Source organism: Bos indicus x Bos taurus, chromosome 2, assembly GCF_003369695.1.
Source record: "Bos indicus x Bos taurus breed Angus x Brahman F1 hybrid chromosome 2, Bos_hybrid_MaternalHap_v2.0, whole genome shotgun sequence".
Classification (NCBI taxonomy): Eukaryota; Metazoa; Chordata; class Mammalia; order Artiodactyla; family Bovidae; genus Bos; species Bos indicus x Bos taurus.
The window spans coordinates 56,077,959-56,101,471 of NC_040077.1; the positions used below are offsets into that span (position 1 = coordinate 56,077,959).

Below are 23,513 nucleotides of genomic sequence, written 5' to 3' on the forward strand. Positions count from 1 at the left end.
ATACAAAAAATAAAGAAAAAATTTTAATCTTACAGTACCTTAAAAAGTACAGTAGTACAGTACAATAGCTGGGCATGTTCACACCTTTGAAAATTCATAACTTGAAGGTTCGTATCTAGGAGACTTAATGTACTCAATTACCATTTATGGAAAGCTAGAGATAAGCATTGTGAATCCACGATGAGCAAAAATCAGTTTCAATCTACAGGAAAGGAAAATGCATACGAGTAAGCTATGCGTTAATTAAGCCCAGCTATGGAGGTAAGCAACAAGGAGGATGGTGATTTAAAATAGGATAATTGAGAAGTCTTCCTGGAGGAGGAAAGCATGGGTCTTAACATCTGAATAATAGTTTTCTGGGTAATGAGGTACAGAAGAAATGACATGAGGAAAAACACAGAGAAGTGATATGATGGCTGTGTGCACAGGGAGTAAGGGCAACTACAAACACGGTGGGAACACAGGGTCAACCTGAGGCAGGAGGTGCGCTAGACAAAACCAAAGCAGGACTATGGGCTGAATCTTTTCCAAGAGGGGAGCAAGGTGGATGCTCTGTGACTAATAGTGTAGTCAAATATAGGGTAAAAACATATTACAAATGTTTGTATTTAATTTTTCTTTACCTTTAAAGTTTTATATTTATATGCATGTTTCCTATGTGTGTACATGTATAATGGGTTTATATATGATATTTACATATAAAATATATAAATATACATATACACACATAGAGAGCAAGAGGGAGAAAGAGAGAATACTCAAATTCTTTTACTCATCAAAAAAGTTTTTAGGCCACTGTTCTTGATCATAGATGGTCCCATATGACTTACTAAGTAATCTGAACTTCATCCTAAGTTGTGAGAAATCTAGGAACATAAACAATGGTATGTGAGAAGACCTGATTTGCATTTTAGCTAAGATATTTGTGAAAACAGATTTGAGGAAGATAAAACTGTAGGAAGGAAACCATTTAGGAGGCTGTTGCAGTCATTCAGAAGAGAGATAGTAAAGACCTGAATGAGACTGTAGTGGCACATGCAGATTGAAAAACAAAATAGGAATCAAAACCTGAAGGGCTTGGTGATTGATTGGATGTGATGGTAACATAAATAAATACAGATGGAATCAAGGACAACTTTCAGGTCTTTGGGTGATGGGGAATATGTTCTTCCCATCAACTGAGAGACAGAGAGCAAAGAGTGGATGTAGGGCAGCTCTGTACGTTTGTTTGTTTTTAATAATAATATTTATTTATTTATTACTGTGCTGGGTCTTTGTTTCTGTGCAGGTTTTTCTCTAGTTGCAGCAACCCGGGTCATTCTCCAGTTGCAGTACATAGGCTTCTCACTGCAGAGGCTTCTCTTGTTGCAAGCACAGGCTCTAGAATGTGTGGGCTCAGTAGTTGTAGCCCAGGCTCAATAGTTGTGGCACACAGGCTTCGCTGCTTTTTGGCATGTGGGATTCTCCCGGATCAGGGCTCTAATCCATGTCTCTTGCATTGACAGGAGGATTCTTTACCACTGAGCAAACAGGGAAGCCCGGTTCTGGTTTATGTTCTGACATGTTGAATTTGAACTGTTTCATGGCATGAATTCATGCTAGGTTATTCATTCATCGAGCTTTTGTATCTGTAGAGTCCAAAGCCAGAGCAGGCGATGGCACCCCACTCCAGTACTCTTGCCTGGAAAATTCCATGGATGGAGGAGCCTGGTGGGCTGCAGTCCATGGGGTCGCCAAGAGTCGGACTCGACTGAGCGACTTCACTTTCACTTTCATGTGTTGGAGAAGGAAATGGCAACCCACTCCAGTGTTCTTGCCTGGAGAATCCCAAGGGGGAGCCTGGTGGGCTGCCATCTATGGGTTCACGGACACGACTGAAGTGACTTAGCAGCAGCAGCAGCAGTCCAAAGTAATGTACTGGATTCTGAGGAGCTAACTAGAAAGATAACATGGAACCTTACTTTCAATGTACTCTCCATACAAGTTGAGAGACAACTGCGACTTACTGCAAAATGATAGGTGATGTTTGTGGCTACTAAGTACTTACAAGAGGGTGACTGATTCTTTGGGAAGATTGAAGAAATCTTGGTCATTTTGGCATCCCTTTATGATACAACTATCCTTGAATAAAAAGCATCAATATACAATTAAAAAAAGGTTTATCAGGAATTTGTTTACAAAAATAGAATCATTGTGATTTTTTCTGAAACCTCAGAGCACATTTATATGCTATGTTTTATCATGTTAGCTATGATTAAATAACAGTAAAGTCAACAGAGAAAATAATTATATCCTAAGATTCTTATTCATCCATCACCTCTGAATTATATGGTATGCATAGATATTTAAGACAACCATTGAGGACAGAACTTTTATTGATTCTTTAATAATGTTAATAATAACTCTTTCCAAATTTGAAAAAATAAATTTTTTTGGCCTGTCCTTTAAGTACAATAAACACTGACAACTTCAACTAACCTTTAGAGCAAATTTTCTGTATCACTTTTAATAGTAAACTTAAGTTTGCCTTCTGAAAAGGTCACTATGCATCCAAATCCATATTAATTTTTATTATAAATAATTAATTGCTAGTGACTTTGGAAATGTATAGCAATGCCAAATGTTTATTTTGAAGAAATTTTATACTGTTTTTTTATTTATTTGATTTTTTAATTTTATGATAGTAATTTATATATTTGTCCTTTTATAAAGCATCTGCTGACAATGCGGGAGACCCAGGTTCAATCCCTGAGTCGGGAAGATCTCCTGGAGAAGGAAATGGCAACCCACTCCAGTATTCTTGTCTGGAAAATCTCTTGGATGGAGGAGCCTGGTAGGCTACAATCCATGGGGTCGCAAAGAGTTGGACATGACTGAGTGACTTCACTTTCACTTTCAGAGGAGAATAAGAATATTTTATGTAATTTTACATTTATAAAGATGATGGTATATTAAACTCAAACCACATTAAAACTTCAAAAGTATACACAATTGTCAAATTTATTATTATACTTTTTATTTGGCATATGGGATCTTAGTTCCCTGACCAGGGATCTAACGCATGCGTCCTACAGTGGAAGTGTGGAATCTTAACCCACCAGACTTCAAAGGAAGACCCAACTAGTTAGTATACATTTCATTTTGTTATATGATACAGCCTGTATTTTTAATAGTTGATTACATATATTATGTACTAGGCATTACATACTTTCACAAAGCATTTATTTACTTATCCTCACAGCCACTTTATTAGTCCCAATTTACATATTGGGAAACTGAACAGAAAGATTAAGGAACTTTAAAATGCCTCTAAGTAATACAGCTGAGATCTATAACTCAGGAAATCCAACCACACTGTGCAAGCTGTTAATTATTATGCTACATTGCTTTCTTTAGTAAACTTCTTAAGGATTTTTTTTTTTTTTCACCAGAAGTAACGAAGAAAACAAAAAACAAAAAACCTCCAGACATATTTGCTGGGAAATCCTCTGTTTTTAAGGTTTATACTCCATCTTTGTCTGACTTAACCAATTTGAGGTAGAATATAGAAACCAAACATTTGAAGAACAAAATTTCTGCCTTTTCCCTATTCAAAATTAAAAGTGATACAGAACATTAGTGTTTTCTGAAGTAGGATGATGGTTTCCTGAAAAAATGTCTGAGTGGGTGTCCCCCGAAGATATATCTACTCAACATGCTGTCTCAATTTTACAGTTTTGTTTTGGATGTCTAAAACAGAATAAATTAAAACCATTTCTGCTTGGAGCTACTATCAGTCCTCTTCTTATCTGAAGAAGACAGGAGTGTGACAGCACGTTTGAGTTCTTGTATGCTACCTGAAAGTCAAAAGTAAGCACACAGGACTGTGAGAACTAACTTAATGCATATGAAAAACAGCACATTGGCTATTGCTTTGAAGAGATAAAACAGTGAATGCTTAAGAAAATGTGAAAGATTTTTTTTGTTACCCTGAGAGGAAACAGTTCAACACCTGAAAATGGAATTGCTTTTATAATGAGTATGTTTAATGCAGATTTCATTCAGGACACAAAAGCTCAACAGGCATATATTTCTTATTTGATAAAAGAGTAATTTAAAAGAGAATGTACATTATCTAAAGGTTTCATAACATTGTACCTTAAGGGGATTAAACTATCTAGAAACTTTGAAGTCTTGCAGGTTTTATTTACTCACAAGATGAAGTTCTTACTGATTTGTTGCTGTAGGGAAATTGCCCATTAGGGTTTGTATCGATTTGCCTTTCTCAAAATAAAAGAAACAAATGTCATTCATTAGCACTTTACTGTTGAATCCCTTTTAATATGGACTATTAAGAACTTGGGTCACTTTTAACCTGCAAAATGTCTGAAGAAATGATTCAAAGTTACAAAAGACTAGAAAGTACAACTTAATTCTTATCTGTTCCCAGGTATCAGAACTGGCTGTCATCATCAATTAGGTTCATGATTCTTCCTGAAATAATTTTGTTGTCCCTCCTTCCTATTAACAAAGATGAGCCCACTTATTAAATTGGTTCTTTCTCTGAACTAGGTTTCTAGGAACCATATTGTGTATCTCTCCAAATCCAAATGTTACCCGCTCTTCAAAGATTAGTCAAAGCCTCACTTTTTCCATGAAATCTTTCCTAATGACCTTGACTTTGACCTTGCTTTCCTCCCACTTTCTATAATATAATAGTTTGCTCCAGAGGTTTCATGTGGTGCACCATGACGCAGACTGTGCCAGAAACAGGGCATGACTGGAAAGTAGCAGCTGCTTTGGTAATACTAAACCTTCCATTTTTGTCAGACAACTTACTAGTTAACCAAAAAGATTTCATTTAAAATGTGTCCTTTTATTAAAAATTATTTACTTATAAAGAATATATATTATTACTGAATTATATATTACAGCTGAATACACTATGAAATATATACCCAAATAGAAATTTTAAAAGGATCAGATCAGATCAGATCAGTCGCTCAGTTGTGTCCGACTCTTTGAGACCCCATGAATCGCAGCATGCCAGGCCTCCTTGTCCAACACCAACTCCCGGAGTTCACTCAGACTCACGTCCATCAAGTCAGTGATGCCATCCAGCCATCTCATCTGTCGTCCCCTTCTCCTCTTGCCCGCAATCCCTCCCAGCATCAGAGTCTTTTCCAATGAGTCAACTCTTCGCATGAGGTGGCCAAAGTACTGGGGTTTCAGCTTTAGCATCATTCTTTCCAAAGAACACCCAGGGCTGATCTCCTTCAGAATGGACTGGTTGGATCTCCTTGCAGTCCAAGGGGCTCTCAAGAGTCTTCTCCAACACCACAGTTCAAAAGCATCAATTCTTTGGCGCTCAGCCTTCTTCACAGTCCAATTCTCACATCCATACATGACCACAGGAAAAACCATAGCCTTGACTAGACGAACCTTTGTTGGCAAAGTAATGTCTCTGCTTTTGAATATGCTATCTAGGTTGGTCATAGCTTTCCTTCCAAGGAGTAAGTGTCTTTTAATTTCATGGCTGCAGTTGGACCAAAAAAGTAAAAAACCACAATGTTAAGGTTTCCGTGCGTTGCTTTGGATTTTCTTAGTCATTCCCTACAGTGTGTATACTCAACTCTGATGTGACTTGTCTGTAACATTATGATTTGATGTGTTAAAATGTGTTATATATAATATATATTGTATATAACATCTGATTCTAAAAATTATTTTATGGAGATTCCTAAAAATGTAGAAACTGAAATAAGATGAACAATTAAGATAGAAAAAAATGAGTGCTAAGAGAAAAATTAAGGAAAAAAATAGCATGAAATGAGAGATAAAATCATGTTGTAAAATTCTATAGAATTTTGGTAGAAGTGGGCAGCAAATTTAACTTTTATATTTCTAATAACTGGTGCAGGAAGAGAAACAATTTCAGGTTTCACAATGTCCATATAATTTTTAAAAATTCAAGCAAAAATACATACTTCTGGTATAGAACATAAACAGCTCAATAAAAACAACTTATTAGGAATGGAGAAAGATCAAAACAAAGTAATCTCCCTATGAACTGACTTATAATTTGACTTGAATCAGGCAGAGAGTGAAGAACAGTAATTTCTAACATATCCGGGGCCAGTGGCCAATCACAATCAACTGAACAAATTTTTTTAAAATTATTTTTTCAAGTTAAAGTCCTCTGTAAACTGGAGGGAAAAATGTCACCCCCAAAGCTATAATATAAAGTTCTGGAGGCTATATCAAGTTCTTGTCTCCCCCTTCTCTTCTTGAAAATCCCTTTGGCAATGACTCATTAATAACAAGATTGTAATGGAGGTTAGGGTGGGATGTGGTGGGGTGGGAGTAACATTTTATAATAGAAATCTCCTTCTCAAGATATTGCTGCTACTGCTGCTGCTAAGTTGCTTCAGTTGTGTCCGACTCTGTGCGACCCTATAGACAGCAGCCCACCAGGCTCCCCCGTCCCTGGGATTCTCCAGGCAAGAACACTGGAGTGGGTTGCCATTTCCTTCTCCAATGCATGAAAGTGAAAAGTGAAATTGAAGTCGTTCAGTCGTGTCTGACTCTTCGTGACCCCATGGACTGTAGCCTACCAGGCTCCTCCATCCATGGGAGTTTCCAGACAAGAGTACTGGAGTAGGGTGCCATTGCCTTCTCCGCTCAAGATATTATACCCTGTTAAATAACTGTTTTTCTTCTTATCTGTGCCTTTTACAGGTTAACTAATAATTCTCAACCTGCACACTACCCTAGACTGAGCAATTTAAAAATCTCTGAGGTGTGGTTGCATCTTTAGTATTCTTTGAAAACTTCCCCAGGCAATTCTAATGGGTAGTCATTTAAAACCAAAAAAAATAGATTATTTAAAGGCAGACCTATTGCTGAGAAAGGGGGCAGTGATTAGAGATAGGTTCTTTCTGAAAAGTGGCTAATCAGAAAGAGGAGGGAATGATAAATTGAGACAAGAGAAGAAGCTGAGAATAAGACATGTCTGGGGCTGAATATGAAGCTGCCACTGGGAAAACAAACCCTGTGGTGGGCGTGGCTAGGAGACCTCTTAGAAAAAGACATTTAATTTTCAGCTTGAAGTCTTTATGTTGTGATAATAAATTTTTGTATCTCATGCTTCTGTGCTATTGCACTGTCTGTATTGCAAGTTTGTATATATAGTTCTGTGTATAAATGTAGGTGAGAGAGTAAGATATGAAAGTGAAAATGAAAGTGAAGTCGCTCAGTCGTGTCCAACTCTTTGTGACCCCATGGGCTGTAGCCTACCAGGCTCCTCTGTCCATGGGATTTTCCAGGCAAGAGTACTGTAGTGGGGTGCCATTGCCTTCTCCAGGGAATCTTCCCAACCCAGGGACTGAACCCAGGTCTCCTGCATTCCAGACAGACTCTTTACCATCTGTACCACTAAGACATGGATTAAGGGAAAAAACTGAGTCCTGAATCTGGACTGAAATGACACGGAAAAGAAACAAAATATTACATTAAGACACATGATGACTGGGAAACGCAGGAGTAATAGCATAAAGGCTCTTCTTACAAAAATAAGAGAAGGTGGTTATTGAAAGAGTAAAAGACCAGAGTTTGAATTAGAGGGAACTGCCATATCTGTCAAAGTTTTAGAATGAAAATCAGTTTGGAGACCATTGTTTTACTTAAACTAGAGGAATTAATGGATTGTGTAGCCTTAAAGCAGCCCTTGCAAATGTAGAAACAATTGGTTTCTGGGTATATCTGTTAAGGTCACTGCTGATAAGTAGCAAAAAAAAAAAAAAAACATTGTTTTTAATTTAAAAGCTAACTCATGGAGAATGCTTATATTTGATTTTTAAATGAGAAATGTGTCTGCAACCAGCTCATATGAAAGTGATAGCAAATAAAGACAAGCAAGCACTGGTGTTTGGAGCGAGGAACATTGTTCATTTTGATTCCAATAGTCAGTTACAGTGCGGGTTCACTATAAGCATTGATACCAAGAATTGTATTGGCTCCATACAGCTGAATCTTGTTTGTATATAACAACAAAAGCTGACAATGTAACAACAAAGTCCTGACAGCTTTCTCTATAAGATAATAAAGAGTGTAGCTGGTGAAAATTGTTGAATAGCCACAGGTGAAAAATTCTCTAGAACCCAAGCCTGAAGTTTATCAGGAAACCAGAACACATTTTTTCTTGTTGTTGTTGTTATTATTGTTTATTTATTTATATTTTGGCTGTGCTGGGTCTTTGCTGCTGCATGGCCTTTTCTCTAGTTGCAGTAAGCAGGGGCTACTCTCTAGTGGCGGTATGTGGGCTTCTCGTGGTGGTGGTGGCTTCTCTGACTGCAGAACACGAGGTTCTGGGGCATGAGGGCTCCGTAGTTGTGGCTCCCAGGCTCTAGAGCACAGACTCAGTAGTTGTGGCCCACAAGCTGAGTTGCTCTGCAGCATGTGGTATCTTCTCAGACCTGTGTCTCCTGTGTTGGCAGGTAGATTCTTTACCACTGAGCTACCAGGGCAGCCCCAGGATATACATTTTATAGAATTTTCCATAAGTTAACTTTGGGGATTGAGCACAATCGTCCTTACTTTCAGTGTATAGGATAGAGTATAATGGGTCCAACAGAATGGAAACAAAAACAATTGGATAGGTAAACTGAGCTCATCAAAGTTGTAAATTTTAGTATCTAATGTCCTTAGGTAAATTTTTTTTTTAATTTTATTTTATTTTTAAACTTTACAATATTGTATTAGTTTTGCCAAATATCAAAATGAATCCGCCACAGGTATACCCGCGTTTGTAAATAAAATTTTATTGAAATATAGCCATGCCCATATATTTGCATATTTTTATTTATTTTTATCAACATATAGTTATTTTACAATATTATATTAGTTTCAAGTTTCCCACTCCAGTACTCTTGCTTGGAAAATCCCATGGACGGAAAAGCCTGGTAGGCTGCAGTCCATGGGGTTGCTCAGAGTTGGACACGACTGAGCGACTTCACTTTCACTTTTCTCTTTCATGCATTGGAGAAGGAAATGGCAACCCACTCCAGTGTTCTTGCCTGGAGAATCCCAGGGACAGGGGAGCCTGGTAGGCTGCTGTCTCAGGGGTTGCACAGAGTCAGATATGACCGAAGCGACTTAGCAGCAGCAGCAGCATGTAAATATTTGTTGAATGAACATAATTAAAAAATCATATTTTAGAATAAGTATTGGAGTGCAGTTATGATAGTCTTTCATCCTTTTCTATCTTTATATGTATTTCCACTTTATATCTTTCAAGTTTGTAATAAGATTTTGTCATATTTCTGCCTGATTCTGTTACTAATTAAAACATTCTTGATGTAGCTTATGTTTATTTAGTTATATTCCTGGGTATTAGACTACATATTCTTATATCTTAGTGAAATTATTCCACTTAGGGTGTAGAGGGGTACAATATATATGTTAATATAAGGAAAGGAGAATTGGATGTGAATGGTGATATAAATCTTCTATCCTCTTGGTCCTCCTTAATACATCACTACATGATTGATTTGCTTACTAATATCCCAGGTATACAGCATAAAAGAATATAAGAATACATCTCAGTTATTCAATGCTCTAATCCAGTGGATTTGACCATTTAGAGATGGTCTCAATGTTACAAATTAATCTATTATTCATATATTGAATTTTCATGAGGTATCTACTGCCCATGTAACTGTTTTGGTAAATACTGAGTCAATTGCAGTCCCTACTTATCACATATCTCAGACAATTTCCAAGAAGAAATGCAGGGATGCATTTTCAAATCAATATAATAATAAAGTATGTGCAAGATAATATGGTATATGTGTGAAAGAATGCTTTGTGGTTATACTGAATAAAACTTTGCAGGGCTGGCAAAGCTATTAGAGAATAATAGGAAAAAGTAAGGGTCAACTACATATTTAGTGTCTTTTTTATTCTAATACCTGTGAAGATTGTTGTCAGTGTCTTCTCTGAACTCATAAAAACACTTGTCTTAGGACTTCCCTGGCAGTCTGGTGGTTAAGACTCAGTGGTTCCAATGCATGGGGCATAGGTTTGATCCCTGGTGAGGGAACTAAGATCCCACATGTGGTGTGGCCACAAAAAAAAATTTTTAAAGCCTCTTATCTTTACTACTAATATGCTGTTCAAGCTATACTATTATCAACTGTTAGTAATTTTTCAATGTGCGTACCTTCTGTTCCTTAATTACTTTATTAAGTTTCTCATGTACAAGCTTTGTCTCCCTTAGTTGTGTCTCCTTTCAACCAGTCTTTGTACTACACATCACAGTAATTCATTTGTTCATCAGATATTTACTCTGACCTTAGTATGTACTAGCCACTCTTCTAGCTGCCAGGGACAAGACAGGGAACAAAATTAAGTCCCAGCCCTCAAAGGGATTATATTTCTGTGAGACAAGACAGATGCTAAACAAACAAATCAGTAAGTATGTAATGTGCTTGACAGTAATACATGCTGTGGAGAAAAATAGGTTTGTAAGGGAAATGGAGCATGACAAGGAAATGATTTCTATAGAGTAGTCAGGGCAAGTTTGAGTAAGAAGGGAATATTTGAGCTAAGACAGAACCATGCAAGTAGCTAGGGAAAGAACATCCCAAGCAGAAGAAAAAGTGATGAAAAGAAATTTGGACTGAATAGTATTTGGTTTTAGGGAGAGGAAGTTCTTGTTACTAAAGCAGGGAGAGTGGAAGGATAATAGATGAGAGAGAGTTGAAGGGTATGGGTGGATCATGAAGGAGGGTCTTGGGAAGGAACTTTACTTTTACCTTGAATGAGATGGAAAATGATTAGAGCACTGAATGAAGAGTAGAGAAATTATCTTACTGAATTTGGATAGGGTGACAGTGGACCCTCAATGGAGAAAAGGCTCATGAGGAAAGGGAGACCTGAGGCCAAAGTGGATGTTGGACTTAAGTTAGAGTCTTTTGCAGTACTTCAGGTAGGAGGTAATAATGACTTGGATTACATTCTAATTATACAGTGTTAGAATGGTGAGATGAGGGATATGATTTTAAAGAATAAAAAGAGCTAAAATATTTGGTAATAGATTGAAGATGAGAGTAGTCGGTGATGAATTAGATGTGAAGTGTGAGAAAAAATTATTAAGGACAGCATAAGGTTTTTAACCCAAGAAACAAAGGATGGAGGTGCCCTTCATCATATCACCATGGCAAGGGAAGCTGCCACATGGAAGACTGTGAGAGAAGCATGTTTCAGGTAGAAACCCCAAATTTGTCTTTCACAGTCAGGATTGCCTTTTCTTATATTCCAGTGGAGATACAAAATAAGTAACTGGCTATGTGGGTCTAAAGTTTGCAGAAGAGAGTGGGGCTCTTCATATAACACAAGTATTTATGCAAAAGTAGGGCTTATTTTGCATATTTTTTGGAGAAGTAAATGGCAACCCACTCCAGTGTTCTTGCCTGGAGAATCCCAGGGATGGTGGAGCCTGGTGGACTGCCGTCTATGGGGTCGCACAGAGTCGGACACGACTGAAGTGACTTAGCAGCAGCAGCAGCAGCAGCAGCAGTGCTTATTTTTGTTGATCAATTCATTTCTTCAATCATAAAAACATATCAACGGATACTTTGACAAAATGGGAAAGATGAAACAAATCCTTACTTTGCAGATATGTATATGAAAATGGTATCTCTGCTCTGATTCAAGCATGTATCTGACTAAACCAGTGTTGCAAACAGGGGCTGTTTGGAATTTTTCCCCAGATAGGTAATAGAATTTAGACTGTATTTCGTTTGAAACAGAACCCCCAAACTTACTGATAAATGGCTTTTTTATACTAATTGCCTTTTCTTTATTTCCATAGCCTGTCACTATGCCAGATGGAAATTATATTGGTCTTAAAGGATTTGTTCTTCATTAGCCATGTAGGTCACAACACAAAAACTTACTTAGTTGGTAGCAAATTTATTATTTAATGATTTGTCCCCAGTGTCTTTCTGGTGGCTGTATTTAACATCATTGATCTATAATTGCTACCCTTTATGCATATGCATGCACATATATTTCATTTATAGTCTTTAGACACATTTTTCATTCAAATATTCAAAAAGCACTGTTATTTAAAGACTCTATGATAGCACAGAGCCATTCTTCAAGTGTTCTTAAGCCCATTTTTACAATTAGAGTTTGAAAAAGAATGCACAGGCTTTGTAGTTGACATTTGGGAAACTAGTACCTCAGAAGGAATAATTGGATGATAAGGTACTTTTAAAGCTTTATACATTTTGAATGACCTTATGTTTAAAATACCCTTGACATAATTGAAATGTCCTGTTTCTTTCCATTCTCTCTTTACTTTGAGACTTTGTTGATTATCTCCAGTAGTATTCTTATCATATGACATTAGAACAGATGTGATGAGAAATGCTGTGGTCCAAAATACTATGGTATGATATCAAAATTTTAAATTCATGGGAGATAAGTATTTATGAGTTTAAATGAATAGAAAAATGAAAAAAAATGTAATGGACTATTTGCACATATATTTTAAAAATGCTTTAAAAAACATTTGACTAGATTTTCTCATGTGGTTTTAATATCTTTCATACCATTTTTATTAGTAAATTTTAATGAAGAACATTTATACTCAGGTACACCCAGGATGATAACGTTCAAAATGCTGATGCAGTGTGCTCCTAATACATATATCCCTGATGCTATAAAAGATTGAGGGCAGGAGGAGAAGGGGGCAACAGACCCCATTTAACAGAAGGGTTAAATGGTTTGATGGCATCACCAACTCAGTGGACATGAATTTGACCAAACTCTGGGAGATAGTGAAGGATAGGGAAGTCTGGCTTGCTTCAGTCCATGTTCAAAGAGTTGGACAAAACTTAGTGACTGAATAACAACAAATACATATATCAATACATTCTATAGTGTATGTATGTTTGTTTGTTTTATCAATAGAAAATGATACCATCTACTGGACAGACATGGGCTTCAACAAAATTAGCCGAGCTAAAAGAGATCAAACTTGGAAAGAAGACATCATTACCAATGGCTTGGGAAGAGTGGAAGGAATAGCTATTGACTGGATTGCTGGTAAAATCCATGGCTTTCTGTTTTTGTTTTAAGCCTGTATTGTTAGGGGTTCAATATTCTTCATAAAAATTCTGTTTCTGAGTCATCACAGGTTTTTGTTTGTTTTTTTTGTACTTCTAGCCACAGGAATAAATGGTCTTGTTTGCTTTTTTTTTCACTCTTTCTAATACTTCTGAGCCTTTGTATACGTGTTTTTATGTAGAAGTAGATTACGTAGTATTAACTTTGCTCAACTTTCCTGAGTCCCATGAGGCTGATAAAAAAGTATTAGAAGTTGTCTTTTGCCTGAAGTCAGTAGAAAGTGAAAATAGAGCTCTTTTTCAGGTGAGAGAAGTTTCCATTTATTTTTAACACACAGAAGTATCATTATATGGGTTAAACAACAGATGTGTGAGATTAACAAGTATTTACATATGAGTTTATTTATAGCTTTCTGCTTAATGTACCTATTAAAAAAGAATATAGGAGGTAAATGATTTCTTTATGGTTATGTGAATGTTCAGAAAGTTAATTTTAGCTATAAGTAATAAATAATTTTTCTCACAATTATATTATAAACATTTCTGTATTTCTTCTAGGTAACATATATTGGACAGATCACGGTTTCAACTTAATTGAAGTTGCACGACTCAATGGCTCTTTTCGTTACGTAATTATTTCCCAAGGTCTGGATCAACCAAGATCTATAGCTTTGCACCCAGAAAAAGGGTAAGTTTAACATTTACATATATTGGGGATTTTAGGTGACTTTTCTAAAGTTTCATCAAAAGAAAAATCTGTATGTTGATATTAATATTTATTTTTAATCATAATGTTTGAAACAAATTCAGTATCTTACCTAAGTGGAAGGAAAAGTTTGTTCTCACTTTGTCATGTGTATTTCAGTACATATTTGATGGGCTTACATTTATTATGTGTATTTATTTATTTATGGCTGCACTGAGTCTTCACTGCTACCTGCAGACTTTCTTTAGTTGAGGCAAGTGGGGACTCCTCTCTACTTGCCGTGTGCTGGGCTTCTAATTGCAGGGACTCTAGGGTGCCTGGGCTTCAGTAGGTGTGGCTCATGGATTTAGTTGTTCCAGGGTATGTGGAATCTTTCTGGATCAGTGGTCCAACACTTGTCCTCTGCATTGGAAGGTGATTCTTAACCAATGGACCACCAGGGAAGTCCTTATGCAGTCCTTAATGTGTGTGTAAATCCAAATGAGTCCAGCAATGCTTTTCTAGATTATTCATTTAAAGTTCCTCCCTAAAATTGTTTATGTGTTTGGAAGTCAGGTTTTTTTGGTGAATGAAGTAACCATCTGATAGCCAACCTTGTTCTTCAGTATTTCTAAAGCTTCAGTTTCCATTTATGTATTTATAATTGTTATATCAACATATTCATCCCAAACTTTTTTTCTTCTTCTTCTTAAGTTACAGATAAGTATATCTACCATCTTATTGAAAGTGCCATTTTTCCATTTGGACAACCAAACTCTATAGTCTAATTAAAATTCTACAATCTGAGTTTCTATTAATAATTTCAATTAAATAAACTGAGTTTCTATTACTAGAGGAAAACCTTGAGATGAATTTCAAAGATACAATATGACATTTTTGGTATCTTTCTCACATATCCTATGTTCAGTATACCAGAAATCCTGTTACCTTTGGTTTCAAAATACATTTATGCTTTACCTACTTCTCCCAGTTTTCATTGTTTCCACCCTAGTCTGAGTGTAATCACTCTTGCCAACATTTCAGGATTGTGGATTACCATCTTCTATCCTTGTATTCCTATAGTCTATTCTTTATGTCACAGCCTAATGATCCTTCTCAAATGTAAATGGCAGTAACTTCTTTGCTCAGAATTCACCAGCGAGTCCTCTTTCCCTCTGTTTAAAAGTTTATAACAAACTTATTAGAGTGTTTTTGTTGCCTTTTAATGACTAAATTATGTCTGACTCTCTTATACCAATGGACTGTAGCCTACCAGGCTCTTCTGACCATAGGATTTCCCAGGCAAGAGTATGGAAATGTTCGCCATTTCCTGAGCTACTCAGTTGGCTCAGGGGTAAAGAATTCACCTACAGTGCAGGAGATGGGGGTTTGATCCCTGGGTCGGGAGGATCCCCTGGAGGAGGGCATGGCAACCCACTCCAGCATTCTTACCTAGAGAATCCCATGGACAGAGGAGCCTGATGGACTACAGACCATAGGGTTGCAAACAGTAGGACACGACTGAAGCAACTGCACACACGCATGCACACATTTTCTTCTCCAGAGATTCTTCCTGACTCAGGGATTGAACCCAAGTCTCCTGCATTGGCAGGCAGATTCTTTACCACTGAGTTAACAGGGAAGCCCAGAGTGACATTATTTCCTCCATTTTACAGATAAGGAAACTGATACCACAATTAAAATATATTACTCTGTCATTAACATTATATATGGGAGAGTTATATTTTCTAAATTTCAAAGATTATGCTGCATTATATATGTATGTATGTGTGCTACCTGTTACATATATACACATAAGTATTACAGAAACTATTAACCAAAAATATCAAGCATATAAGAAAATAGACTTAACAGATTTTACAAAAAGTTATAATAAATATTTAAAGACTAGAACTATAAGTGAAAGAGAATAAAAAATAATGACAAAATGTTAGAAAAGCTAGATGTTTTAGAAAATATTTGAGTTGGGTCTGACTTGCCCTGTACATTCTCTTGCCTACAACTGCACATTCATGGATACTTGCCAGTACACATTAAGAATGTTGAGGGAAGGTATAATTTTGTTTAGTTCCAAGCATAAAACACATGTGTCAATTTAGTGTGTCCATGTCATACCTGTAAACTTGAATATAAAATTTCCTCTTCCAGTGCGATGGTGGCTCAGATGATAAATAATCTGCCTGCAATTTAGGAGACTCTGGTTCAATCTCTAGGTCAGGAAAATCCCCTGGAGAAGGGAATGGCAACCCACTCCAATATTCTTACCTGAAGAATTCCTTGGACATAGGATCCTGGTGAGCTACAGTCCATAGGGTCACAAAGAATTAGACATGACTGAATGACTAACACTGACTAATGCAATGACATTTTTAAAATATCTTTTTCATTTATACTTTATAATAAAGCAGTGAATCAGTATACCCTCAATGGAAAAAATAAACCTGATCAATTGTTGGACTATATGTAATTATTTTTAAGGTAGGAACAAATATAATTTGAATGTTATAAAATATTATAGATACACAGGAAATGGGTTTGTTTGAATAATATGATGTCTTCCCATCATATTTATAAGTCCAGGGCTTCACTTTATTCTAGAGAACTTCTTGTGCCTGGTCTATTACTGATTTATGCAGTTCAATTTAACAGGCCTCTTGCTGCTAACTTATCAATCTTTAGTTTTCTCTTGCATTTCTTTTGAAGCCGAGTTTTGCCCTCAAGTTGTTATTCCAGACCTTCTTTTGTTAAGTATATTTTGTACAGTCATCTTAGCATATAACAATATCTATTTCTCTTTAGAATGATTGAAGACATCAGGCAAAAACTCTGCATGTACTTCACTATTTTGTCAGTTTAAGTGCTACTCCCAGCCAACAAGATCATGTCAGGATGTCTCCATCTCCTCCTCAGCCTTTAATTCAGTACATGTTGACAAAACAGGACGATAGATGATGTGAAAGATACCAGTAGACACTGTAAAGTATGATGATATAAATAAGGTGTAGCTTTTGTTCACAATGAGTTTTCTGTTTAAACTTTTAAACAAGTACAGAATTGTGTTAGAAAATTAAGTAACATAATGTAAAGTAGAACTAATATGGAAGCACCAAAAGACTATATTGATATAACTCAAGCTTAAATCTGATACCTAAATTTCATCTTAAAGTGAAAATTTTTATATGACTATTATAAAACTACATTAAATTTTCAGAAAACAGATAGCTTATGACTGGTGTAGGTAGTAAAAGTGAGGGTAGTAGCAGCTGTGGTGATGATTAGTAGACACTTTATTGAGGAGACATGAAGAAAGAATGTTTTTGAGATGGTGTGAAATGTATTATATGAATAAGAAATAAAATAAATAAAAAATTAGTAGTGGCAAAGCAAAGGACATTGCCAAGAGCAAAAGTATATAAAGGACACGTAGGGAAAAGTAGTTAATGTAGGTGGAAGATAAGTTGGGGCCATAAAATTGGCAATTGGATTCCCCACATTTTAAAAATGTTATGATGACTCCATCCCCAGTTTACCAAATGAAACACAAACTGGTCCTGGATCCTCTCTCCTAAGCCTTCCCCATGACTGCAGAGAATCCACATAAGCAGAGATCAGAAGTACATTGAAGTTGTTGCATTCTTTAAGAAATTCTTCAGAATGGTTCTTTATCCTTCCAGGAAGGATGTTATGCAGGAAGAGGAAGGATTCTTTCTCTGCCCTTAGATCAATAAAGAGAGACAACCAGAGACCAATATATAAGTGGGAAACTAAAATAAATATAAAAGTTGTAAATGGAAAAGTTGTGTGACTTTTTTACTCCAAGTTCTTAAGCCAGGAGGTGTCAGATCTAAGCTGGAAAGAGGGAATAATATTTTAAAATAGATATGAGATAAAAGTTTGGACTTAGAAAGATCTGGTCTTTTATGCATGAGAATTAATCTTAATAATATCATTCTGTTTTTTTAACTAGGATTGTCTTGGAAATCTTGGATTCTTCCTGAGATAGCAAATTCTGGAGAAGAGATAGTAAAGCATAAATAGAGGCAAGAGTTGGATAAATATAGAGTCATTCCTACTTATTCCAACAGAGTTCAGGTTATGCAATAAAAAATGGTAGTGGATGAAATTATCCAAGGAAGACTATAGGAAAAAAAGTCTAATGACATGAATGAAGAATGTTTACAAATAGGGGATAAAATGATTATGAGGGGCAAAAACAAAATTAGCAATAAGGCAAAAGAAATGCAGAGAAAGAAGCCATTTCAAGTACTCAGAAAAATCACTGTCATAGAAATCAAGAGAAGAGAGTTTTAGGAAAAACTTCAAATGTATCTGCAAGAAGGAGATTGAGAGACATAAAAGCAGAAAACAGGACATGTAATTGGTGAGAGGGATGACATTTTTAATTGTTATGAATTTCAGGAAACTGATAAGAGCAGAAGCCAAATATAAAGAATTAATAAGTGAAAGATAATTAGAAAATAGAGCCAGAATATTTAGACTACAGTGACAGAAATTTGGACAATGAAGAAAAAGAGTAAAAAATAGAAAGTTTGTTGAGAAGATAGTAGGGTATAAAGAAAGGTTTTTCTTAGTATGGGACCAGGGAGGTATTGCACATATTCATCAGCTGAGGGGTGGAAGAAAATGTGTGTAAAGAGGAGATAGATTCCAAGGAGTTTAGCAGTAACCTTGGCAAGGAAGAAGCAATAGGGTGGAATAGGAAGAATGGAGGATAGCAGATGGAAAAGATTTGAATCTTAAATCAGGTATCTCTGAAAACAGATCCTGGAATGAAAATTCAAGTCAGGTAGAAGTCAGATAAGAAAGGGGCCAAACAAAGGTTCAACTGTGAACCTTGGAAAGTTTTGGAGGGTAAACCTCACTTAGCAAGGAAGCTTGACTTCAAACTCCCAGCCAGTTATTCACTGGATAGGGCAACCCTGGGGAGATATACATTCCCAAGATTTCTTGCTCTCAGCACCACTTGCAAAAGGAGATTCTAGTAGCTGTCCTCTGAAAAATGTTGCCTATATGAGTTACCAAAAAGAAAAGGGCACAGTAGCTGGGTATCAGAGTGCCTAGAAATCGCAAACAGGATCAGAGGGTGTCTAAATGCAGCACCAATGGTGTCCACTACAGTTTGGAAGGTCAATGTGGACATTTCCTACCTTTGATATCTTTTTAAGTATCTTGATCTCAAATGCTATATCATTTGTGGTTATTGGGAAGATTAAATGAGGTAAATTTAAATAGGATGATTATATTAGGGAAAGTTCTCTTCTATTTTTGGCAATGAAATGAATGAAGGGAACAGAGTACGCCAGTTGTTGTTCAGTCACTCAGTTGTGTCTGACTCTTTGTGACCTCATGGACTGCAGCACGCCAGGCTTCCCTGTCCTTCACCATCTCCCAGAGTTTGCTCAAACTCATGTCATTGAGTTGGTGATGCCACCCAACCATCTCATCCTCTGTCGTCCCCTTCTCTTCCTGCCTTCAATCTTTCCCAGCATCAGGGTCTTCTCCAGTGAGTTGACTCTTCATATCAGGTGGCCAAAGTATTGGAGCTTCAGCTTCAGCAGTAAGAATATGCCAGTAGAATCTATTTTAGAGGTTAAAATTAGTGAAATTGAAGAAAGTCATAGATGATATGCATAGAATTAGTGGCTATAAGTGAATAGGTAGATTTGCTGAAATTATTGTGGCAAATAGAATATGAATAAAAAGGATTAAGCAACATGTGTCCAGCTGCAATGAACTTCTAGAATCTAATGAGGTATTTATATGACCTTGAGTAAGAATGCTTGGTAACTTAGCAGTAGAAAAATGATGGGAAAAGTAACCCCAAAAGGGAGCAGGTGATAACATAATCAAAGTTGGCAATTATAAGGGAGTAACCATGAGTTGCTAATCAGGAGATGAGGTCTAGAAATTAGTGATGAAGTGGAATGAAACCAAGAACAGGAAGTTAGAGTAATGTAAGGTTGAGGCAAAAGAGAGATAGATGTAAGTCCCTGAAACAGAAAAGATGAGGAAGCATGAGCTGGGATGTTCACAGGATCAACAACATGAGTCATAAGGTCTCTAAGTATGTCATCTTGGAGGGGGAAGATGGCAAAATTGTCAGCTATTAGTAAAGCAATTAAATGGATTTGGTGTTTAAATGTATTAGAGCGAATATACACATTCATAATGTGAATGTTTTGAAATAGAGTATATAACCTCAGAGAAAGTTTTTTTTTTTTTTTCCCCCTTACTTAAATATACTTCACTTTTATTCTAGACACAATGGCATCCATTTCTTTGGGCATCTCATTGCAGTTACTCTTCCATTCTATCATCTTTAACTTACAATGAAGATTTCCCCTTTGCTTTCAACTAGGCTCAGATCCCTCTTATTTGAAAAGAAAAATGCTGCCCTATTTCTCTCTGCATGTTTACTTCTCTAGTTCTTAGAAGTAAATGTCTCATCATTGAATTTCTGAAATGAGTTTTCAGCTTTAGTTCTTTCTAGGAATATCTAAATTTATCCATAGCCAAATCCAGATTTTTTTTTTTTTCAGGTTTCATACTGCTTGCCTTCTTAACATTTTTCCATTGATTATCCACTCAAGAGTTTTGCTCTGTTACCTTCTTTAACTTGGAGTTTTACTGTTCTCTCTGATCCCTTCCATATATATATAGTTTTTTTTTTTTTTTTTTTTTGAGCACTGTGTATCTGTTCTGAGCACACACATTTAAAGCTTTGTATGCTATTTTCTCACTTGCTATATTTATCTTTTACATATATTTTCATGTTTCTAACTTTAATCATTGCATTACATCCAATATTTTATCTTCATTCCTTTTATTTCTGTTTACAATTTCCTTTAGAAATGATTTATTCTTATTTCAGTGACATCCAACTTTCACTAAAACTTTTTTAATCTACTTTCATATACTACATCTATTTTTCATCTACTTTCTGTCCTAAACATTGTGTCTTTTTGTGTAACCATGGTTCTTTTGTCCTGACAAGATCGAAACTTAGACTTTCCACAGGTTTTCATCAACTATTTCCATCTGTCTGTAAATCCTGTCATTTTTTATCTCCAGGTGTCTCTTAAGTTTTCCACTTCTCTCCATTGTGACTCTGAGCTCAGAGCTGACTTAGCTGGCAGATCTCAGTAAACACTTTTGATTTATTAATTTTGAGCCTCCCCTCCCCACAAGATTCACATTTCATCCCTCAAAAAAAATCTTTGACATGAATAGCCATTTTAAATATTATTTCTCTATCTTCACTTCTTAAAAACTTTTCTTCAGTATTACTGCATCTATAGACATTTTTCAGGATTCAAAATTGACTTGATATACCTTTTTAGATATTATGTTTCTTTTCAGGAAATGTTTATTACTGCTTGGAAATATTAGTGAAAAGTGTCTTCCAATACCTTATCTATATGCTTACTGATGAGTTTAGAGGAGTGGGAAAAGGGCTTATCAATGATCACTCTGCGTAAAAGTTACTTAAACACCGATTTCCAGGTAATATTACATAGTCATATAAGTGTCAAAATTCATATCATAGGAATGAAGTACAGCATTTAAATATTCTGCCTAAAGTTAAAAAGTGGCAGGTGTCCTTACCAAAGGAAAAGGTGAACCATAATGGAGTAAATCAGCTGAATCCAAAATATAAATGTTCCTTGAAGAGTGGGGCATGAAGCCTGATTTTGAACAATGGAGACTTGAAGTCTTTTAAAGTGTATCCAAATGCAAAATAGAAAGTGTATATGAATTTAGTTTAGCTTGAAAAATCAGTTTCTCTCCTTCACTGACTCCCTTTTTCTTTGGTAAGGCCTCACTCTTTAAAAAATTAAAATGCAATCTCTTTATGCTAAAAAGTGTTTTTCTACCTACAACAACAACAACAAAAGATGTGTAGAAAGTCACAGTATGATATCAAAAAAGCTAGTTAATCTTCCATGATGTATGATCTCTAAATGAAGCACAAATACTCTATTTTTCCCCCTTTTTAGGCACCAGGATCTACATTGCCTCTCTTAATTTAGCTTTATATCTCTATGAGCATAAATAACTTTCTGAGAAGTGTTCCTTTCCATGGCAAAGATCCAGCTTTCTGTGGTATCTTGGTATTCAACAAGTACACCTGTTAAATGGTCTTTGATTGATTACATATATGTGTATGTGTGTGTGTATATATATATGTGCATTTTGGATATGTTCAATAATATATAGAAGGTCATGAATTAAAGTTTAACATCTTTGAAACAACAAAAGTATAGCATAGTTTAACACCATCTCCTAAAGTATATTTTGTATCTGAAGTCAAGGTGATATACAATAAAGAAGGAATTAACTTTGATTTGCAATAGAAATAATGATGGAATCAGGGTGCTAATTCATAATATTAATATACCATGATGGTTAAGTAACTCAGAAATACCACAATAGTACCCCAAATCACATCCACCTTTTTCTATTAATACAAGACTCTGAGAGAGGCATATTAACAAATTATAAGGACAAATGAAAGAAAACTGCTGTGTTTTATTTTCCATTAAGTATTTTCTCCAAAATTCTTCTTCAATCACTCTTCTTTCAAAGATAGTTATGTCTTACCTGTTTTTTTCCCTATATGTTTCTCATTTCTTCACCTCTAAGCACAAATCTTAAATCTTACCTTTCCCACTGAAAAGAAAAATGAAGGGCCAGAAGTGATAAAGATGCCTTCTGCTTTCATTGCAGGTACAAGCTAGTGAGGGAGAAAGAAAACCCAGAAAGGTCATGGCACTTCCTTTTGTAAGGAGGAGGCCCTGGGCCAGACTACCAAAGCCATGTTGAATGGAGACCAGTAACAGTTGCACAAAAGTATAGGACCTTGTTCCTAATTTCTTAAGAGATCCAACCAGTAAAAATTCAGTAAAGGGTAAACAAGAAGTTTAAGATATTTCTCTGTCTGCTTATAGAAATTTCTTCAGTTTGTTTTAACATGGGATATCCAGGGCAGGTTGATATGACTGATATATAAGATGGTTTGGGTGTCATGAAACCAGTTAAAATTTTCTGTATAATATTTTAAGAATTCCAAATCAACTCATGAGCACTAGAAGTCTAGGCTCTTGGAGCCTGTGTTAAATATTTCATAGGAAAATGCATATATTATAGGGAAACATCAAGTGTTATAAATTGAGAAAACAAAAAGGAAATTAAAAAATAGACCACTCACTCAGGAAAACAACTGTTAACCATATAAATACAAACTAATATGTATATATATATATATATGTGTATATGTACACATTTATTAAAATGAAAGGATGGGAAATATGGCAGGGTATAAATAGATACATAAAATAAGGAATTAAATATAAACCTAACATGTTATGGAATTACAGATGCAATGGAATGTTTCTTTCTAAAGATTTTTTCTCCATATTTCTCCACTGTTGGCTGGGCACACACATAATTGTTTTACATAATTACTTAATATTGCAAAGTCAGTTCAGTTCAATTCAGTTGCTCAGTTGTGTCTGACTCTTTGTGACCCCATTGACTGCAGCACACCAGGCTTCCCTGTCCATCACTAACTCCCAGAGTTTACTCAAACTCATGTCCATTGAGTTGGTGATGCCATCCAACCATCTCATCCTCTGTCATCCCCTTCTCCCCCGACCTTCAATCTTTCCCAGCAT

The 23,513-nt window shown here is 35.9% G+C and overlaps 1 protein-coding gene across 3 annotated transcripts in view; it reads left to right on the forward strand.

Annotated features, from left to right (window-relative positions):
• The window catches only part of LRP1B (LDL receptor related protein 1B), a 2,173,551-nt gene that overhangs the window by 1,578,912 nt on the left and 571,126 nt on the right, over window positions 1–23,513 (forward strand). For all 3 annotated transcript variants that reach the window (XM_027561670.1, XM_027561656.1, XM_027561663.1), the window contains 2 exons: window positions 12,958–13,092; window positions 13,671–13,800. In XM_027561670.1, coding sequence (XP_027417471.1) covers window positions 12,958–13,092; window positions 13,671–13,800 — 265 coding nt within the window. The remainder of the gene's footprint in view (window positions 1–12,957; window positions 13,093–13,670; window positions 13,801–23,513) is intronic.